Genomic DNA, 14990 nt, shown 5'->3' with positions numbered 1-14990 from the left:
AGTTCAGCAAACCAGTTGCTCTTGGGTTGGGCCCAAGACTGGGCATGGGGATGGAGACACCCTGCCCCTGAACTTCAGAGTGTAGAACCTGCCCTCCAACACATCCCTGGTTCCACTCTTTGTTAGCTTTCAGTGGACCATGGAGGAAGTTTATGTCATAAAAAGTGGCCGTTGGGGCCTCGCCTCTGTGGAGAGCTGTTTTTCCAACAGGTAGCTTTGCTTTACTAGAGCCTCAAAGTCTAGGACCTGTGTACACAGTGTGGTGGTCCAAATGGGGCATCTGACCTAGGCTACCCTCCTGTTCACTCTGTCAGCTGGAACTGTCTCCTACCTCTTCAGAGAGAGGAGGGCCACCCAAGCTCCCCAATGTGTCATCGTCCCAGTGTTTATAGAGCAGTGGCAGGCTCTAAAGGACAGTGACACCCAGTGTGATGATGGGCAGATCCAGGGGACTTCTGGACAGAAGGCGCAGGATGGATTTGCTACCCCTTCTGGAGCCCTGCCCTATATCTTGCTAATAGCCCGGGAGGAGGGCCATCTTGGAGTGGAGTCTCTATTCAGGCTCTCTCTCCTCCCAGCTTCTGCCCACTTCTGTATTCCATAGCCACTCAGGTGTTGGTTGCCATGAAGTCTCAGGAAGCAAGAGAAGATTGTCAGCACCATGTCTTTGTTCCCTTACCTTGTTACCAATCTCCATCAACTACAAGTGCCAGGAAATAAGCTGGGCTGCACAAAGGGGACAGTTTTATCTGGTCACCAAGGCTATATAATTCCCCTTTTGGTCCATGCCCTGAAGGAGCAGACTCCTTGTGCTGAAAGAGTCCACTTTCACAGTATCCTGGGCATCAGTGACTCTTCATTGCTTATGTAGGTAAAGACCCAGGAAGAGCCACTGTGTAGAATATTCTGGGAGCCAGAGTGAATAGACTTCCAGCCCACTGCCACTCTCTGCTTCTTTTACATTCTGCTGCAGGGAGCAGAAGCATTAGAATCCATTGAGTCACCTGGGATGCTCAGCTCGGGAGAGCCTCCCCAAGGCCGTGACCTTGATCTGGTTCCTCCTGTAGTTTACTCTGCCTTCTTCATCCTTGGCTGGTCTCCATGCCCCAGTACTGTGTCCTGATTCGTTGCCTGGGGACCCAGCCGTCCCTCCTGTCTTTCCATGTTAAGGTCTCAGAATGTAGTAGCAGCTTCTTTAATTAGAAATCTGTAGTGCAGACAAAATATAGTCATCCACTCACCACTGTTGTCTGACATTGGATTGGATGTGCCAGCTGGGGCAGTAAGGTGAAAAAAAGGAACTAAGGATCTGAGGTTGGGGGCGGGGTCTATCCAAGTGAGGTAACTCACGCTACTGACTCTGTAATTGGTTGGATCTATATCTGGTGCCTCTAGGGGTGGAGATTTCAGTGCATATTAGAAGACAGATGCACATCTTATCCTTAAGGAGTCAGGTTTAGGAGAGAGGAGAATTTTAGGATGAAGTTATCTCTAATAAGGAGCTCAGTGGTGAATGTTTGCCTAGCAAGCCCAAGGCTGGGTTTGGTCCTCAGCTCGTGGGAAAAACAAGAATTATGGAAACAAGTCCATGAGAGAGAGAGAGGAGAGAGAGAGAGAGAGAGAGAGAGAGAGAGAGAGAGAGAGAGAGAGAGAGAGAGAGAGAGAGAGTTCAGACCCCTTCACTCAGGGTGAGGGAGAAGAGGCTGATGTGATAGGAGGTGATTACAGGATCCTGTCTGAGATGAGGGAGGCTCTCCAGGTAGAGCTTCGTGGTTTGAAAAGCTGTAGATTTCAGAATCTTCTCCCAAGTGTGGAGGTTAATGCTGGGAACTTGGAGGAGGTCTGTGTGATGGGCATGGAAAGAGAGAACTCAGGAAAGGGGTCACAAGGAAGCAAAGGTGTAGCAGGATCTAAGTTATGAGTGCTCAGGGCAGAGCCTGGTACCCTGCGTCTTTCAAAGTCAAGATGGGGAAGGAGAGAGGGCGAGGGTGACATCGTGGGGTGGGGGTGGGGGTGGGGAGAGAAACCCATCCGGCTGGGCTATTAGGTAGACTGGGGATTTTCAAAGGCATGTTTTCAGTTGAGTGCTGGTGACAGAAGCCAGATCCAGACCGTGAGTGATCAGGAGAGGTGGAAGAGGAGTGAAGACAGCTTGGCAGCTACTCTTTGGAGTGGTTTTATAGTACAAGGGAACAGAGGGTCTGTTGAGGTGTGGAGCAAGGCATCGCACGCTGTCTGTTTTAGGTAGAGACGGAGGGGAGCTGAAAGTGGATGTAGGCAAAGGAAGAGATAGGAGAGAAAGAAAGTGTTGCACCGAAGAAGGGTCTGGGAGCCCAGTGCGCACTCAGGCTCATCTAAACATCTGGATACTGCTCCACAAAACCAAGGAAGGGGGAGAAAAGTGGGGTGGAAACCTGGCATTAAGTGCTATGGCTTAAGTTGAGAAACAGCTTTTATAGTTCATTCTGCATTCAGGGCTGAGATCGATCAAGGCCTATGCAGTTCATTTTCAACACGAGCTTTAATCTGGGCTGTTTGGTAGTCTAGGATCTTGGAAAATATTGACAGCAAATAAAACCTTTACTGGCATGGCAGAATGGATGTGAACTTGGAGGTATTGTAACATTTTAGGTGTAAGGTTAAATGCCTTCGAGATAAGGCAGAGAGGTGCAAGAGGAAGATGGGTGGGAGCTTGGCATGGCCGGGAAAGACTTCACTGGGCAACAAGGGGCTGCGTTATCTGGAGCAGCCTGTGTAAAGCCCCTGGGGCATGAATGTACATCCATTGGCTACAGCAGAGTGGCCCACATGAGCTCTTAGAGGTAATGGAATTGAAGTGAGCTTAAATTTGCTCTGGCAGGTGATCCTAAGAACTTGGAGTTTTCATGTGTGTGTGTGTTCTGAGGAGCCTCAGAAAGGATTTGATCCAAACAGTGACATCACCTGCCTTCTTCTAAAAGGATCCGTGTGGCCAAGATGGGAGGAGGGAGGCTCTTTCAGAAGTGGCTATTGATCATCACAGAAGCACGGAGATGGGAGGAAAATGGTAGACTTGTTTGAGAGGTTCAGCCTGGAAGATTTACAAACCAGCTAGATGTGGAACGTAAGAGGAAAAGAAAAGAACAAAGGCAGGTCTTCATCCTGAGCAGCTAAACAATAGAGGTGATCCTGGATGACGCCAGAACCTGGGAGGAGCTGGTTTGGAGGGAATTCAGTGTGAGGTACCCACAAGGCATCCGAGAAGGTCAGATTCTAATAGCCAGTGACTCAGGGAAGAGGTTGGAGCTTAGCGAGGCTGGAACAATCAACCAGGAGGGGGCTAGACAGAACGTACATGGGAAGTACCAGTCCCTGGCTGTGAGACAATGGCGGCTTGTTAATTCGTAAGGAGAGGACGGTGTGGTGCAGCAGGGCCTTCTACCGCATCCTGTAGGTTTATCCCAAGGCCTCCACTGGTACCCAGTGGCTTTGGGCAGGAGCTAAAAGAATGAGGGCTTCAGGGGAAGAAGACTGCTCAGGCTAGTGTGATCGACATCCAGAGGGCTGAAGGAGGCAAGGGGTGAGACCTTGGGTCTCAGATTGGTCGTCTGTCCTGGGTTTAGAACAGTGGGTGGTCTTGAGAGAAGGTGGGGCTTTTGGATGGCCAGACGTGAGGAGGGAGTAATGGGACTCCAGGCCCCAGACTGCCTGCCCCCTCCTCTCTCTGCTGGGGTTAGAAGGGAAAGCCACCTACCCTTCAGAGGAGCAGAGGCCCTGAACCACCCTGCCTTCTTGTCTCCCTCCTTTCCCTCCTCCCTCCAACGTGTGGCCCAATCCTGGAGTCGGAACAATGACTAACCCTGATTTTTTTTTTGTTTTTTTTTTTTTCGTTCTGTCTCATGTCGTTTAATGCCTTGTCCCCTCGCATTCTGTGTCCTGTGTCCACTTGTCCCCTGTGCCTTTGGTGGGTGCTCTTTCTGCCTGGTGCCTCCCCTTCCTGCCGGCTCCCCTGGGGTATGGGTGGACAGTGTACAATGCCAGACTGCAGAGCCTGAGGCAGAGCAGCAGCTCCCGACCCTCTCTCCACCGGCTCCGGTCCGCCTCCCTCTCTAGTGGGTTCCTCTGTGTCCTCCGAAGCTTTAGGCCCTTGCTTTAGCTCCCAGCTTTTCTCTGGTCCTCTTCCCCATGAGATTCCTCCCACCTCTCTCCTCCTTTCTTTTCCTGCCTTCCCTCCTCTCCTGGGCCCTCCCTCCCTTCTGCTTGGCTGAAGGCCTGATGCTTTTAACTTGGCCTTGCCTGCTGAGCACAGGCTTGGAAGTAATTAGGGGACCTTTCAGAGTGCCCAGTGGAAGATGTTGGTCTTTCCAGTGAGCTTCCCAGTGAGGGTCCCAGCCACTCCAGACGGGATGGTTTGGACTTCAAAGATTCAGAAGGAGCCAGACTATGTTTTCCCTGGGACCACTGTAAGCCAGGGAGAGGTGTCCCAGCACCTCCTTTGCTACACAACACCCCCAGTCTGGAAAGCCCTGTGCTTATGTGGCATAGTACTTTGACATGCTGCAAATGTCAACTTCCTGTAGTTGATTCCAGGCCCACTAGTGTCCCTAGCCTCGAGGTCATATATGCTGCCTTTTCTGCTTGTTTCTACTTCTGAAGGCCATGTACCGAAGTTTCCCCAGTGCCACAGCCTTAAGCAGTTCTAGGCAAAAGTGCTCTCTACTCCTGATAGCAGTGTAATGTCTGCTGCCCCATGGATCCTCCAGTATGAGTGGACGGATAGTCGGGAGATGGCGCTGGCATCTTGTCCCTCCCTCTCTTTTCTTCTTCCTCTGCCTTATTTTTGGCCCAGCAGTGAGGAATGTAGTGTAAGCTGGGCCCAGGCTCTATTCAGGTTCTGGGGCAGTGGACCTGTCCTGAGGGGAGCTGGCATGGCTTGCCCTAGAGCTGCTAGTGTGCTCTTGTGTGGCTTTCTAGTGCCCTGGCCCAGCAGGTGGCTTCCATCCTGGATCCTTACTTCTGGAGCCCTGGGCATGGAGCCGGATACCCAGTCCTACCACCCGGAGCTGAGGAATCCAGTCTTTTGGGAATCTGAAGGCTGGAAAGAAGAGTTGGGTCTGTGGGTGTGTGTGTGTGACCAGTATGTGGGTCCATGGGGAAGACCTCTGCTGATGACTGGTGACTCTGGGTGTATATCTGTGTGACTCTGAAAGAGTGGCGGTGCTTTGTCAAAGTGTTGGGGAGGGTGTGTGTATTAGTATGTGTATAGCTCTATATCTGTCTCTAAATAGAGATATGAAACATGCATGTTATCTAGTCTAGGACACTTTGGGCAGAGAACTATTCCCATAGTCGTAGGGCTGTTCTGGGGGCAGTGAGGGCAGCGGCTGACTATATACTGCTCCTAGATGTGTGTGTGTGTGTGTGTGTGTGTGTGTGTGTGTGTGTGTACACGTACGCAAGCTATTAGGTCATGATAACCTAGATAAGGCAGTGGGGAAGATCTGATGCCAGCCCCAGGTGAAATAGCTCTTAGAGGACAACACAGGACTGACTGTGGGGGCATTCTCAGCAGGAAGGGCACCTCCTTACTATCAGAGCATCCCACTCCTCAATACTCAGCAGCCTGGTGGAGAGAACCTCCCAGAATCCTTTGTTGGCTTTGCTTTTCCTCCTTAGCTTCCTCTGTCCCTAAGGCCTGCTGTAGAAAAAGTCAGGGACCAACTAGATCACTTGCCCCATGGCCCTTCTTGTGGGGATAAGATACACACACTCTGTCTCTGTATCTCTGTGTCTTGTCTGTCTGTCTGTCTGCCTCTCCCTCTCCCTCCCCCCTTTGTCTCTGTGTGTGTGTGTGTGTGTGTGTGTGCGTGAACACTTCTGTTTGTGTCTATGTGGTAAACAAAGGCTTAGAGAGAGCCCTCAATGAAGGCCTGCATATGGAGCAGACTCCCTTTTGATATTCAGTCAGTTTTGGGGATGTGAGAGGGCTCTTGTCTCTCTGTCTCTCTCGCTTTTTCCCTGCCTCTCTCTGTGTGTCTCTATTTTTGTCTCTGTCTCTCTGTCTCTCTCTCTCTTTTCTGACCCTGGTTGTCAGCTGGTATCCAGAGTCACCAATTGGCTGAGGAACAATGAGGCTCTCTTCTCTCCCCTTTACTGTGTCAGGCTTCCTCTCATAGAAAGAGACTAAAGAGAGGAACCATAGCTCTCCAAGCACTCTGCGTTAACGATGGGCTTGCCAAGGGGGACAACAGTGAGCCACTGTGTTCCAAGACTGTGCGTGCCCTGACTGGCTGCTGATGAGATGGACCACTCTCTGGGAATGGTTGGCCTTGTGGGAGTGGAATGTGGGGGGGTCTTTCCTTTTCTTCAAGGGGAAACTTTGTCCTGTACACCCCTCACTCTTTGGAGATCACTTGGTCCATCCCCCTTCCTCAGATCAGAGCATGCTCCCATGTCCCATCCTGATGGTGACAGGGAAAGGAGCTGAAAAATATTCAACTAAAGTGGCTATCAGGTACCTGACCCACCACACCACAGGCTAGGCGTTTACGCTAATGTTGCCTTCTGTGGACCTGGACTTAGAGGCAGTGCCAGGAAAGGATGGGTGAGAATGTTCTGTCCTCCCCCCCCCCCCCCATTCCAGCAGACTGACTCCAACAGAAACAAAACTGCTTTTCAAAAGTCAACACAGGACCCCCAAACAAGGAAGGAACTACTCTTGAAAAAGCAGAGAGATTGCCAGAGATTGTGGTAGTGGCGGTCAGGTGAGGGGTGCCCTTAGAACTGAAGGCAACTCTTAGGTGTTTCCTTCTGCCTTGGGTCTGAACTCAGTGCCATGCCTGCAGAGCTTTTGTCCAGTTGCTCCTTTGTCACAACTTTATTAGAGAAGCAATGGCTGTGTCTGCTTCTCTCTAATGTTTCCGCCAGGAGTAAACCGAGGAGGAGGGCTAGGGCTGGTCCACACTCCCAGAGGCCTGCGCTGGGCAGGGCCTGGTTGGAGGGAAGAGAAGCGGGATTGAAGCCAGAGACTGGGAGCTTAGTGTTGCTGGCGGAGTCTGGTGTGGCGCCAGCTGTGCAGAGCCACCCCCTCTCTTTACTCTCGGTAGCTGTCCCCAGCAGCCCCTTCTCAGGACTGACACATCCTCTCTTTTTCTTTTCTGGAAACCCAGGCATTCTGAGGGTAGGGACTTGTTTCCTTTAAGCAGAGAAAGTTTGGGACAGACAGGATGAAATCTGTCTCGGTTTCCACCGTGCAGGTAGGAGAGCTACCTCTGAGTAACAGCACAAATTGGAGACTCTAGTGTGCCTTTGGCCTTCCGCATCTAACTTACACCACCGGCAGCTGGTCTTGCTATCCTCTGACAAGCCCCCAGAGCCTCCATCAGAGCACGGGCATGTGTGTGAATGACTGTGTGTGAGTGACTGTGTGTGGCTCTGCCCCAGCACTTTGCTGTTCACATTAGGCAGGAAGGCCTCCTGGGCAGTGCAGACCATGGCAACCGTGTGACTGTGGCAAACGAGGGGTTGGGGACCACCTGGACTGTGCAGATCCCTTTATAATGGATGAGAAGGGATTCAGGCTCCCTAAGGGTCCTGGCATGTTCCTAAAGGCCAACATCGAATGTGTGTTTATACATGTATGTGTGTAAGCACACACTCCTACTTGTGACTAAGCAGAGAGTCCCAGAGGTGTGTTCATGTCCCGAGCTCATGTGATCTCAGTCTGTTCTGTAGTCCTGGTGTCCACGATGGCAGAAATGAGTCTTGAAGGTAATCAAGCCTAGGATCCCACCCTCAGGGTTGGGCCTTGGCTTCTGAGACCTGGGAAGTCAGTATTCTAGGTTTCTGGAAGCCAGCACAGTGAAATAATGGATTCCATGCTTTGGGCCAGCTGTGGGGAAAGAAGATGGAGAAGAGGCAGGGTGAGGCTAACATGGGCAGCCTTTGTGGCGAACTGAACAGGAAGTGGGGACAGGAAGACGGAACCCTTTGCTCTTCTTCGCTTGCCCTCTGCCAGGATAGGATGTGGTGGAGGTCTTGGCCTGCACCATGGCCACGGCCACCATGGGTTGATGAGAGGAAGAGGATTGCTGAGCGGCAGCTGTAGGGGGAGTTGGTTAGAGGTTTCAGGGTGTGCTGGATGGAAGCCAGGGAACCCCTGAGATCAGAACCACCACAGAAGCCTGTTGTGGTTGGAGACTCCAGAGTGTGACTTGGTCATTCCTTTGTTTTCCACTGGGAGCACCATGTGCAAGATGATGCAGTTTTAGTCCTTTCCAAGAGCCCTTCCCAGAGGCTCCCTGTTGCTTGTTGGTTGATGCAGTTGCCTTGGAGACCTTCCCTTCCCTCCTCTGGAAGTTCTGGCCTTCTGCCTCTGGGGGCTGGAAGGAGCTGACATCTGTTTCTTGTATCAGTCCTTTGTGCTCTTGGCCCAAATCCTATGCAGGGTAGAGACTCCTCTTAAAGGCAGAGGCCAACCTAAGCCCCCACTCCCCACCCCACCCCCCTCACTGGAAGAAATTTGGGGTTTGAGCTGAGTTGGGGACAGGAAGGCATGATGGGGAGCTGAGGGGATGTAGCCCCCGCTGGCTCAGGCCCCAGCCGAGGTGCTGCCTTGTGTTTGGGGGTGTTAGGCGGGATTACATCATTCTTTATTCTACTCATTGCTTTCCGTACCCTGCCCTTCCTCCCAGGGGTTCAGGCTCGGGAGAGGCAGCCTGCAGAGCCCCCAGCCCCACTCCGGAGGCGAGCAGCCAGTGATGGACAGTATGAGAACCAGTCTCCGGAGGCCACATCCCCCCGTAGTCCTGGGGTCCGCTCCCCCGTCCAGTGCGTCTCCCCTGAGTTGGCTCTTACCATTGCCCTCAATCCTGGAGGGCGCCCCAAAGAGGTGAGTCCTTGAGTAGATGAGTCCTGGAGGCACAGCAGGGAGCAGAGTCCGTGGAGCATCTCCAGGAGCTTGAGATCTTCAGTGATGTCTCCCTCCCTGCGTCCTCACCCAAGGCCTCCTCTCTTCAATAGCACTTGTACCCCAACTTCTTGCCTTGACAATGAGACTGAAAGTCCCTTCTTGGTCCCCATAGAAAATTCTTTAGGGAGGTGACAAGCGTCATGGGGGTGGCATATGGTGGTACTCCCAAGACTTAAGAGTCCAAGGTGGGCCAGGTAGACTGGCAAACATCTTTTTGAGCCTTTGAGAAATAAGGCTCTTCTTAGGATGCTTAATTTTGTCCCCAAATCATCCCATTGCTGAGAAACTTCAGAAGTCAGAGGCAGTGGGTCTTGAACTTCCAGGGCAGAAGAACCACCGGGGAGTTTGTTAAAACCTTTCGTTTCCAAATGCCTATGCAGAGACTCCAGCATAGCAGATCTATTACAGGACTGGGAATATGCATTCTGAAATAGCCCGATGTAGGTGGACTCACTTAACAACTTCATGCCGAGGGCATTATTCTGCAGAGGCGAGGCCCTTTTCTGTGACCCTGTTCTGAGCATCTTGTGTGGACTTGCAAACCACCACTCCCCTACTTATAAGGATTTGTTGAGGTGCCTAGTGGCCAGCATTTGGGCTTACCTGGGTGAGGGAGAGAGTCAAGCTGGAGAGGGAATATGTGGGCAGCCAAACTGGCAGCCCTCATGCCCAGGATCATCTAAAGAGGAACCTCTACTCAGGGCTTCCTTCTCTTGCCCCCCTCTGTTCTCCCGGCAGCCCCATTTGCATAGCTACAAGGAGGCCTTTGAGGAGATGGAGGGGACCTCCCCAAGCAGCCCACCACCCAGCGTGGGTAAGAGCACCTCCTAAGCCTATTTCTTGTCCTCTTCAACATTCCCTCATGAGTCGGTGTGATTGCTCCAGCTGTGGGCTTGGGGCGTGGGTGAGTGAGTGGAGGGGTGGGGTGGGGGAGAGCTGGGACTGACAGCTTTTTACTCCATAGCTCACCCCAATCTCTACTCTACCACTCTGTGTTCCCTTCTGTCTACTCTCAACCTAAGGATGAGACCGGCCAGGACTTAGCATCCAGACTGTTGGACTGCAGTCTATATTATGGAGTTTTCTGTGTAGACGGACTCAGTTTTTTCCCATGCAATACTAGTAAGAAATCCTCTCCCACCAAGACCATCACGGCTTGTCCTCGCTCTTGTGTCCGAATCCAGGCACCTTCATCTCAGGCACCCTGTGTCGCTTGTACTCTCTCATATATATCGGTTCTCTCATGCCATCCTTGACCTCCTGGAAGGGTGTTTAGTTGGGATTCCCAGTGCATTCACGGGAGAGGCTGGTCCCTGAAGAACAGACAGAGGGGATTGCTAAATATGTCTCAAGTTGGTTAGTGTTTCTTTCTGTAGGGGAAGGACCTTGAGAGGCACTGGGGGAGGTTGTTGTAGGGGAAGTGATAGGGTCAAGCCAGGTGGCGAGGGATACAAGGCCCTACCGAAAGTAGAGATGGGTGATGCTCAGTTCTTAGGTAGTCTGGGCATGGCCTGAGTGTCCAATAGTCCCTGAGAGACGGAAGGCCAGCAGGAAGTGTTGACTGAGCCTGGCTGTGCATCTCCTGGGGTATGGCTGCTCTTCACAGGGGCAGAATGTAGACCTCATGTATGGGCTGCTGTCCTAGGCATACCGGAAACTGAAGATGGGACTGCAATAGTACACACACACACATACACACACACACACACACACACACACACACACACACACATACACACACGATACACACACACTTGTGATACACACACACTCTTGTGATACACACACTTGTGATACATACACACACACACACACACACACACACACACACTTACTTGTGATTTAAAATTCCCTATGTGTCAGGATGCTAGTGAAATCAATTGTAGTAACTTTTTACTAAATCTGAAAATTTGTCCTTTCAATAGGGAAATCAATTTTTTAATATCAACATTTTATTGAAATAATCTATAATATCAAAAAATGTTATGAGATGATTTAGTGGGTAAGGTGCTTGCTATACAATCATGAAAACCTGAGTTTTGACCCTTAGCTCCCCCAACACAAGAAAAGCCAGGGGCACCTATAGTCAAAACTCTGGGGCCGGCCAGTCTCGCTGAATCCACAGACCTAGTCTCAAAACGTGAGATGGAAAGTAATAAAGGAATACACTAGACCCCAGCCCTGGCTTCCATGTGTGCATGCTTCAGGCACAAGCACACACATGCATGTACTACACATGAACACAAGGAGAATTTATTTTCAAGGATACCAGCGATATTAATGTTAGTATTATTTTTTATATAACTCTAAAATGCGGAGTTAGCAATATCGACGTTTTTAAAAGGAGCCAAGCATGGTGGTACACACTGGTAATTTTATCACTCAGGAGGCTGCAACAGGGGAATTGCAAGTTTGAGACCAAGAACCTGTCTCAAAAACAAAAACAAAAACCAACCCCAAAAAAACAAAAAAATGAAAACAAAATGCTAAGCAAACTCAAATGTTACTTTGGGTTATTTTATTATTATTTTTGCACACGTTTTGAGTTCCCACGTGTATTTCGTATACCTAGCACAGCTCAGTTTGGATTAGCTAATCCCAAATGCTCAGGAACCAGGAAACCTAGAACAGTGGTACAGACCCAGGACACCCTGCTTACAGCTGGCTTTGTGGCTTCCCGTGGCTTCACCTCTCTCTCTAGGCCTTGCCCTCACACCTTTAGGGCTCCTCCCACTCACCACTGCACCAGACAGCCCTGACAGCCGGATAACCCCTGCTGGGAATGGAAGCCATGTTAATTGTACCAGAACTGTCTCCTGTGGATAGTCATAGGTGCCCTGGGGACAAACAGAAGCCAGAAGTTTCTTAAATGCCTAGGGCTGGAGAGAGAGGTTGGAGGGCGGAGAAATGCAAAGAATGTTTCTCTCAGGAAGGAGAGGGCTGCTTGCCTTCAGAGTCACCCACTCCCTGAATCAGTAGAAGGGCCACATTGCCCTTCTGGGAAGCCAAAGATAGGGGTGGAGAGGAGAAAACCAATAAAGCCTTTACTATTTCTGATCCCCTCCCAATCCCTTTCTCCTCGATCCCCTGCCCCTCAATTGCACCTGCTGGGCAGCAGATGTTAGCCAGGATTCTCCCAGAAATCCTGCCCTCGTTCGCTCGGCAGCTCATTCTTTCATGGTGATGCCATTCAAACAGGCATTTGGGTGACAAACTAAGTGACAGGGAAGTGCTCATGCGCAAACCATGGCAGAGTACAGTACAGGGAGATGGTGTGGAGGGAGCAAGGGAAGACCTTGCCTAGAAGACCAGCCATGGAAGTGTGTGTTGCATGCATTTGTGAAGTGTGTGTTGCACACATTTGTATGTTGTGGTGCCTAGGGATAGAGAAGAGGTGTATAGAAGCAGGTCTCGTCTGTACATGTGAACATGTGATGTCCCCTGTTTGGACATGTGTGTGTGTGTGTGTGTGTGTGTGTGTGTGTATACTCACCTGTACACATACAGATAAGCTACGCCTGCTGCTCACACCGAAGGATACTACCTTGTTGTTGCTGTTTTTTGTTTTTGTTTTTTCCTTAAAATAACAACCGTGGAGCTAAGTTTGGGTCCTGGGCATACACAGGCTACTTACTGCTCATCTGTTGAAAGCCTGGGACAGTAGGGCATGTCCTTAGGGGCTGTCAAGATCCCTGACCTGAGCCCTGGGCCTTATTTCTTTACTTCTCTGAGATGTGCTAGGATACACGGCAGCTGCCACTGAATTATCTCGTGACTGGGCACGATACCACCCTCGTTGCTTGGCTCCAAATTTTTGGCTGCTGGGGAAAAAGCTGGGCAGCCCTTTCTGACCTTGTGTGATATGTGACACTTGTAACCCAGATGGGCTGTTCAGGAGAAGCCTCATTTCACCCAGGAAGCTGTGCTCTTGACAGAGGAGTGCTGGCTTCTCCTCCCAGAGACTCAAGCCTCGCTCTGACAAGGCCTCTCTCGCAGTTTTGTACGAACCACAGTGGCCTATGGCTGCTGAGTCTCAGGGATGGTGAGGTCCCTGCCTGCGATGCTCAGCTCCAGTTTTCAAGATGTGTCCTGTGGAGACTGTTGTTGGCTTGTCTTCCATTTGTGTGCATGGTTTAGGTAGACCGTATGTATGCATGCACATGCGTGTGTGTGTGTGTGTGTGTGTGTGTGTGTGTGCACACTCGAGTGTGTAAAGAACCCTGGGGAAAGAGAACGTGGCAAGGTACTAGTCTTAGAGAAAGGCAAAGGCACGGGAAGAAGCCTACTGTGCTTATTACATCTCTGTGAGGTAAAGGTACTGACTGTAGCTGTAGGGAGGAGCCTTAGAGGTCTCTCAGTGGTGGGGGAGGGTCAGGACAGGGTGTTACTTCTGAACTCTCTCCCTTTCAAGCTGAAATGTGGAAGCAGGGAAGGTCAGGAGAGGCGGTTCAGCAGGTTCAGCGGGAGAGAAAGGGCAGGGCCTCCGGGGCTGATTCCTCCTTGCTCAGACCTCACCACTACACACCCTTACCATGATGTGACCTCACTTGCTGCATCCCCCACCCCCTTCTTTCCACACAGCACGTTCTCCTCCAGGTCTGGCTAAGACACCCCTGTCTGCTCTGGGCCTGAAACCCCACAACCCAGCGGACATCTTGCTGCACCCCACGGGTGGTAAGTGTCTGGAAGGGAGGGAGGGAAATGGCCAGGGAGGCTGGGACGCCTTGGTGGTGGTGTTCTGCAGGCATTGGGGTGCTCTTCCTTCCTACTGCTATCTTCTGGGCCTTAGGGTTTTGAGACCTGCTTCCAGTGTTGTTGGAGTTGGTCAGCCCTGCTCGAAGCCTGATGCCCTGGCCCGTGTCCCAGCACTTGTGTGTGTGTGTACACATAGGTGTATAGAGATATGTCTGCTCTTTGGTGATAGCCTCTCACCCTTGCTCTAGCCCAGAGGCTCCTATGCTGAGCATTTGCATGACATCAGAGGCTGGAGCATAGACATTTTTTTTCTTGATTGCTCACAAAACTTTGCTTGAGAAATGAGTCACTCCTAGCACCCGTGATGTCTTCCCTACCCCCAACCCCAATTGTCTTACCATCAGCCCGGTTTCCTCTGTCGGTAAAAGTGCCTACTGCACCCAAGCAGACTCCATTCATCCCTGTGTTCACATGCCCAGTGTCAGCAGCCTTTGACCCTGAGAATAGGAGCTGAGCTCCAGGGACTTTCCATGCTGCTCCCCCAACCACTCCAAAGCCACCTGTTTTGGTTCTGAGGTGGATGACCATGACGGGAGGGGAAGGTCACTGTCTGCAATGAATGGTTACTGGACTCATCCCTATATTTCCTGTTCATCCCCTAGTTTCTTTCTGTGGGGAGGGAAACAAGGGCCCAGGGACTTCCAATGGCATTTTGGAGTCTGCTGAACTAGACAGTGTCTCTAGTTTTAAAGCTAGGCTGGGGCTCTTGGGGTCAACTTTTGCTTTTTTCTTTAGTTGCCAGAAGACTGATCCAGCCAGGTAAGAGGGCAGTAATATGCATTTGTGAACAACGCAGGCACTGGCCTAGGCACAGCCTTCACACGCTCCACCTATGACCGTGGGCAGACACACCCAGCCATCACAGGGATGAAGGGTCAGAGGCTTCCTCTCACTAGCCAGCATGCTGCTACCTGATGCTTGATCCACACAAGGTCTGGCTGCAGACCTGGGAGGGACCAGGCTCCCGAGTGAGGTTCTGTATGGAGTAGATCTCAGCTTCCGACCTCCCTTTCCTCAGCCAATTCTTTCTCTAGAAATAATCCTGATAACTTCTTTCTCTCTCTCTTTCTTGTCCTGGCTCTTCCTCTCATCTCTATCGTCTGCCCTTCCTTCCTGCCTCTCCTCCTCCTGTCTCTCTTCTCCTCCCTCAGAGGAAGATGAGGGAGAGGAGGTAGCTAAGCCTCCAGAAGGTAAGTGCGGCTTCCACTCTTTAGGTCTGTGGATGGCTTCTCACATGGAGCTTGGCAAAGCTGGCTTGGGATAGATCTCTTTTCTCACCTGCTCT

At 51.2% G+C, this 14990-nt stretch overlaps 1 protein-coding gene across 50 annotated transcripts in view; it reads left to right on the top strand.

Annotated features, from left to right (window-relative positions):
- The window catches only part of Tns1 (tensin 1), a 210925-nt gene that overhangs the window by 170139 nt on the left and 25796 nt on the right, over positions 1–14990 (top strand). For 15 of the 50 annotated variants that reach the window (XM_087565338.1, XM_087565354.1, XM_087565343.1 and 12 more), the window contains 6 exons: positions 4008–4091; positions 8673–8869; positions 9689–9764; positions 13532–13624; positions 14441–14464; positions 14857–14895. In XM_087565338.1, coding sequence (XP_087421464.1) covers positions 4008–4091; positions 8673–8869; positions 9689–9764; positions 13532–13624; positions 14441–14464; positions 14857–14895 — 513 coding nt within the window. 50 annotated transcript variants of the gene reach the window in all.

This window comes from Rattus norvegicus, chromosome 9, assembly GCF_021556685.1.
Source record: "Rattus norvegicus strain SHRSP/BbbUtx chromosome 9, alternate assembly SHRSP_T2T, whole genome shotgun sequence".
Classification (NCBI taxonomy): Eukaryota; Metazoa; Chordata; class Mammalia; order Rodentia; family Muridae; genus Rattus; species Rattus norvegicus.
This window is presented reverse-complemented; position numbering and strand designations above follow the sequence as displayed.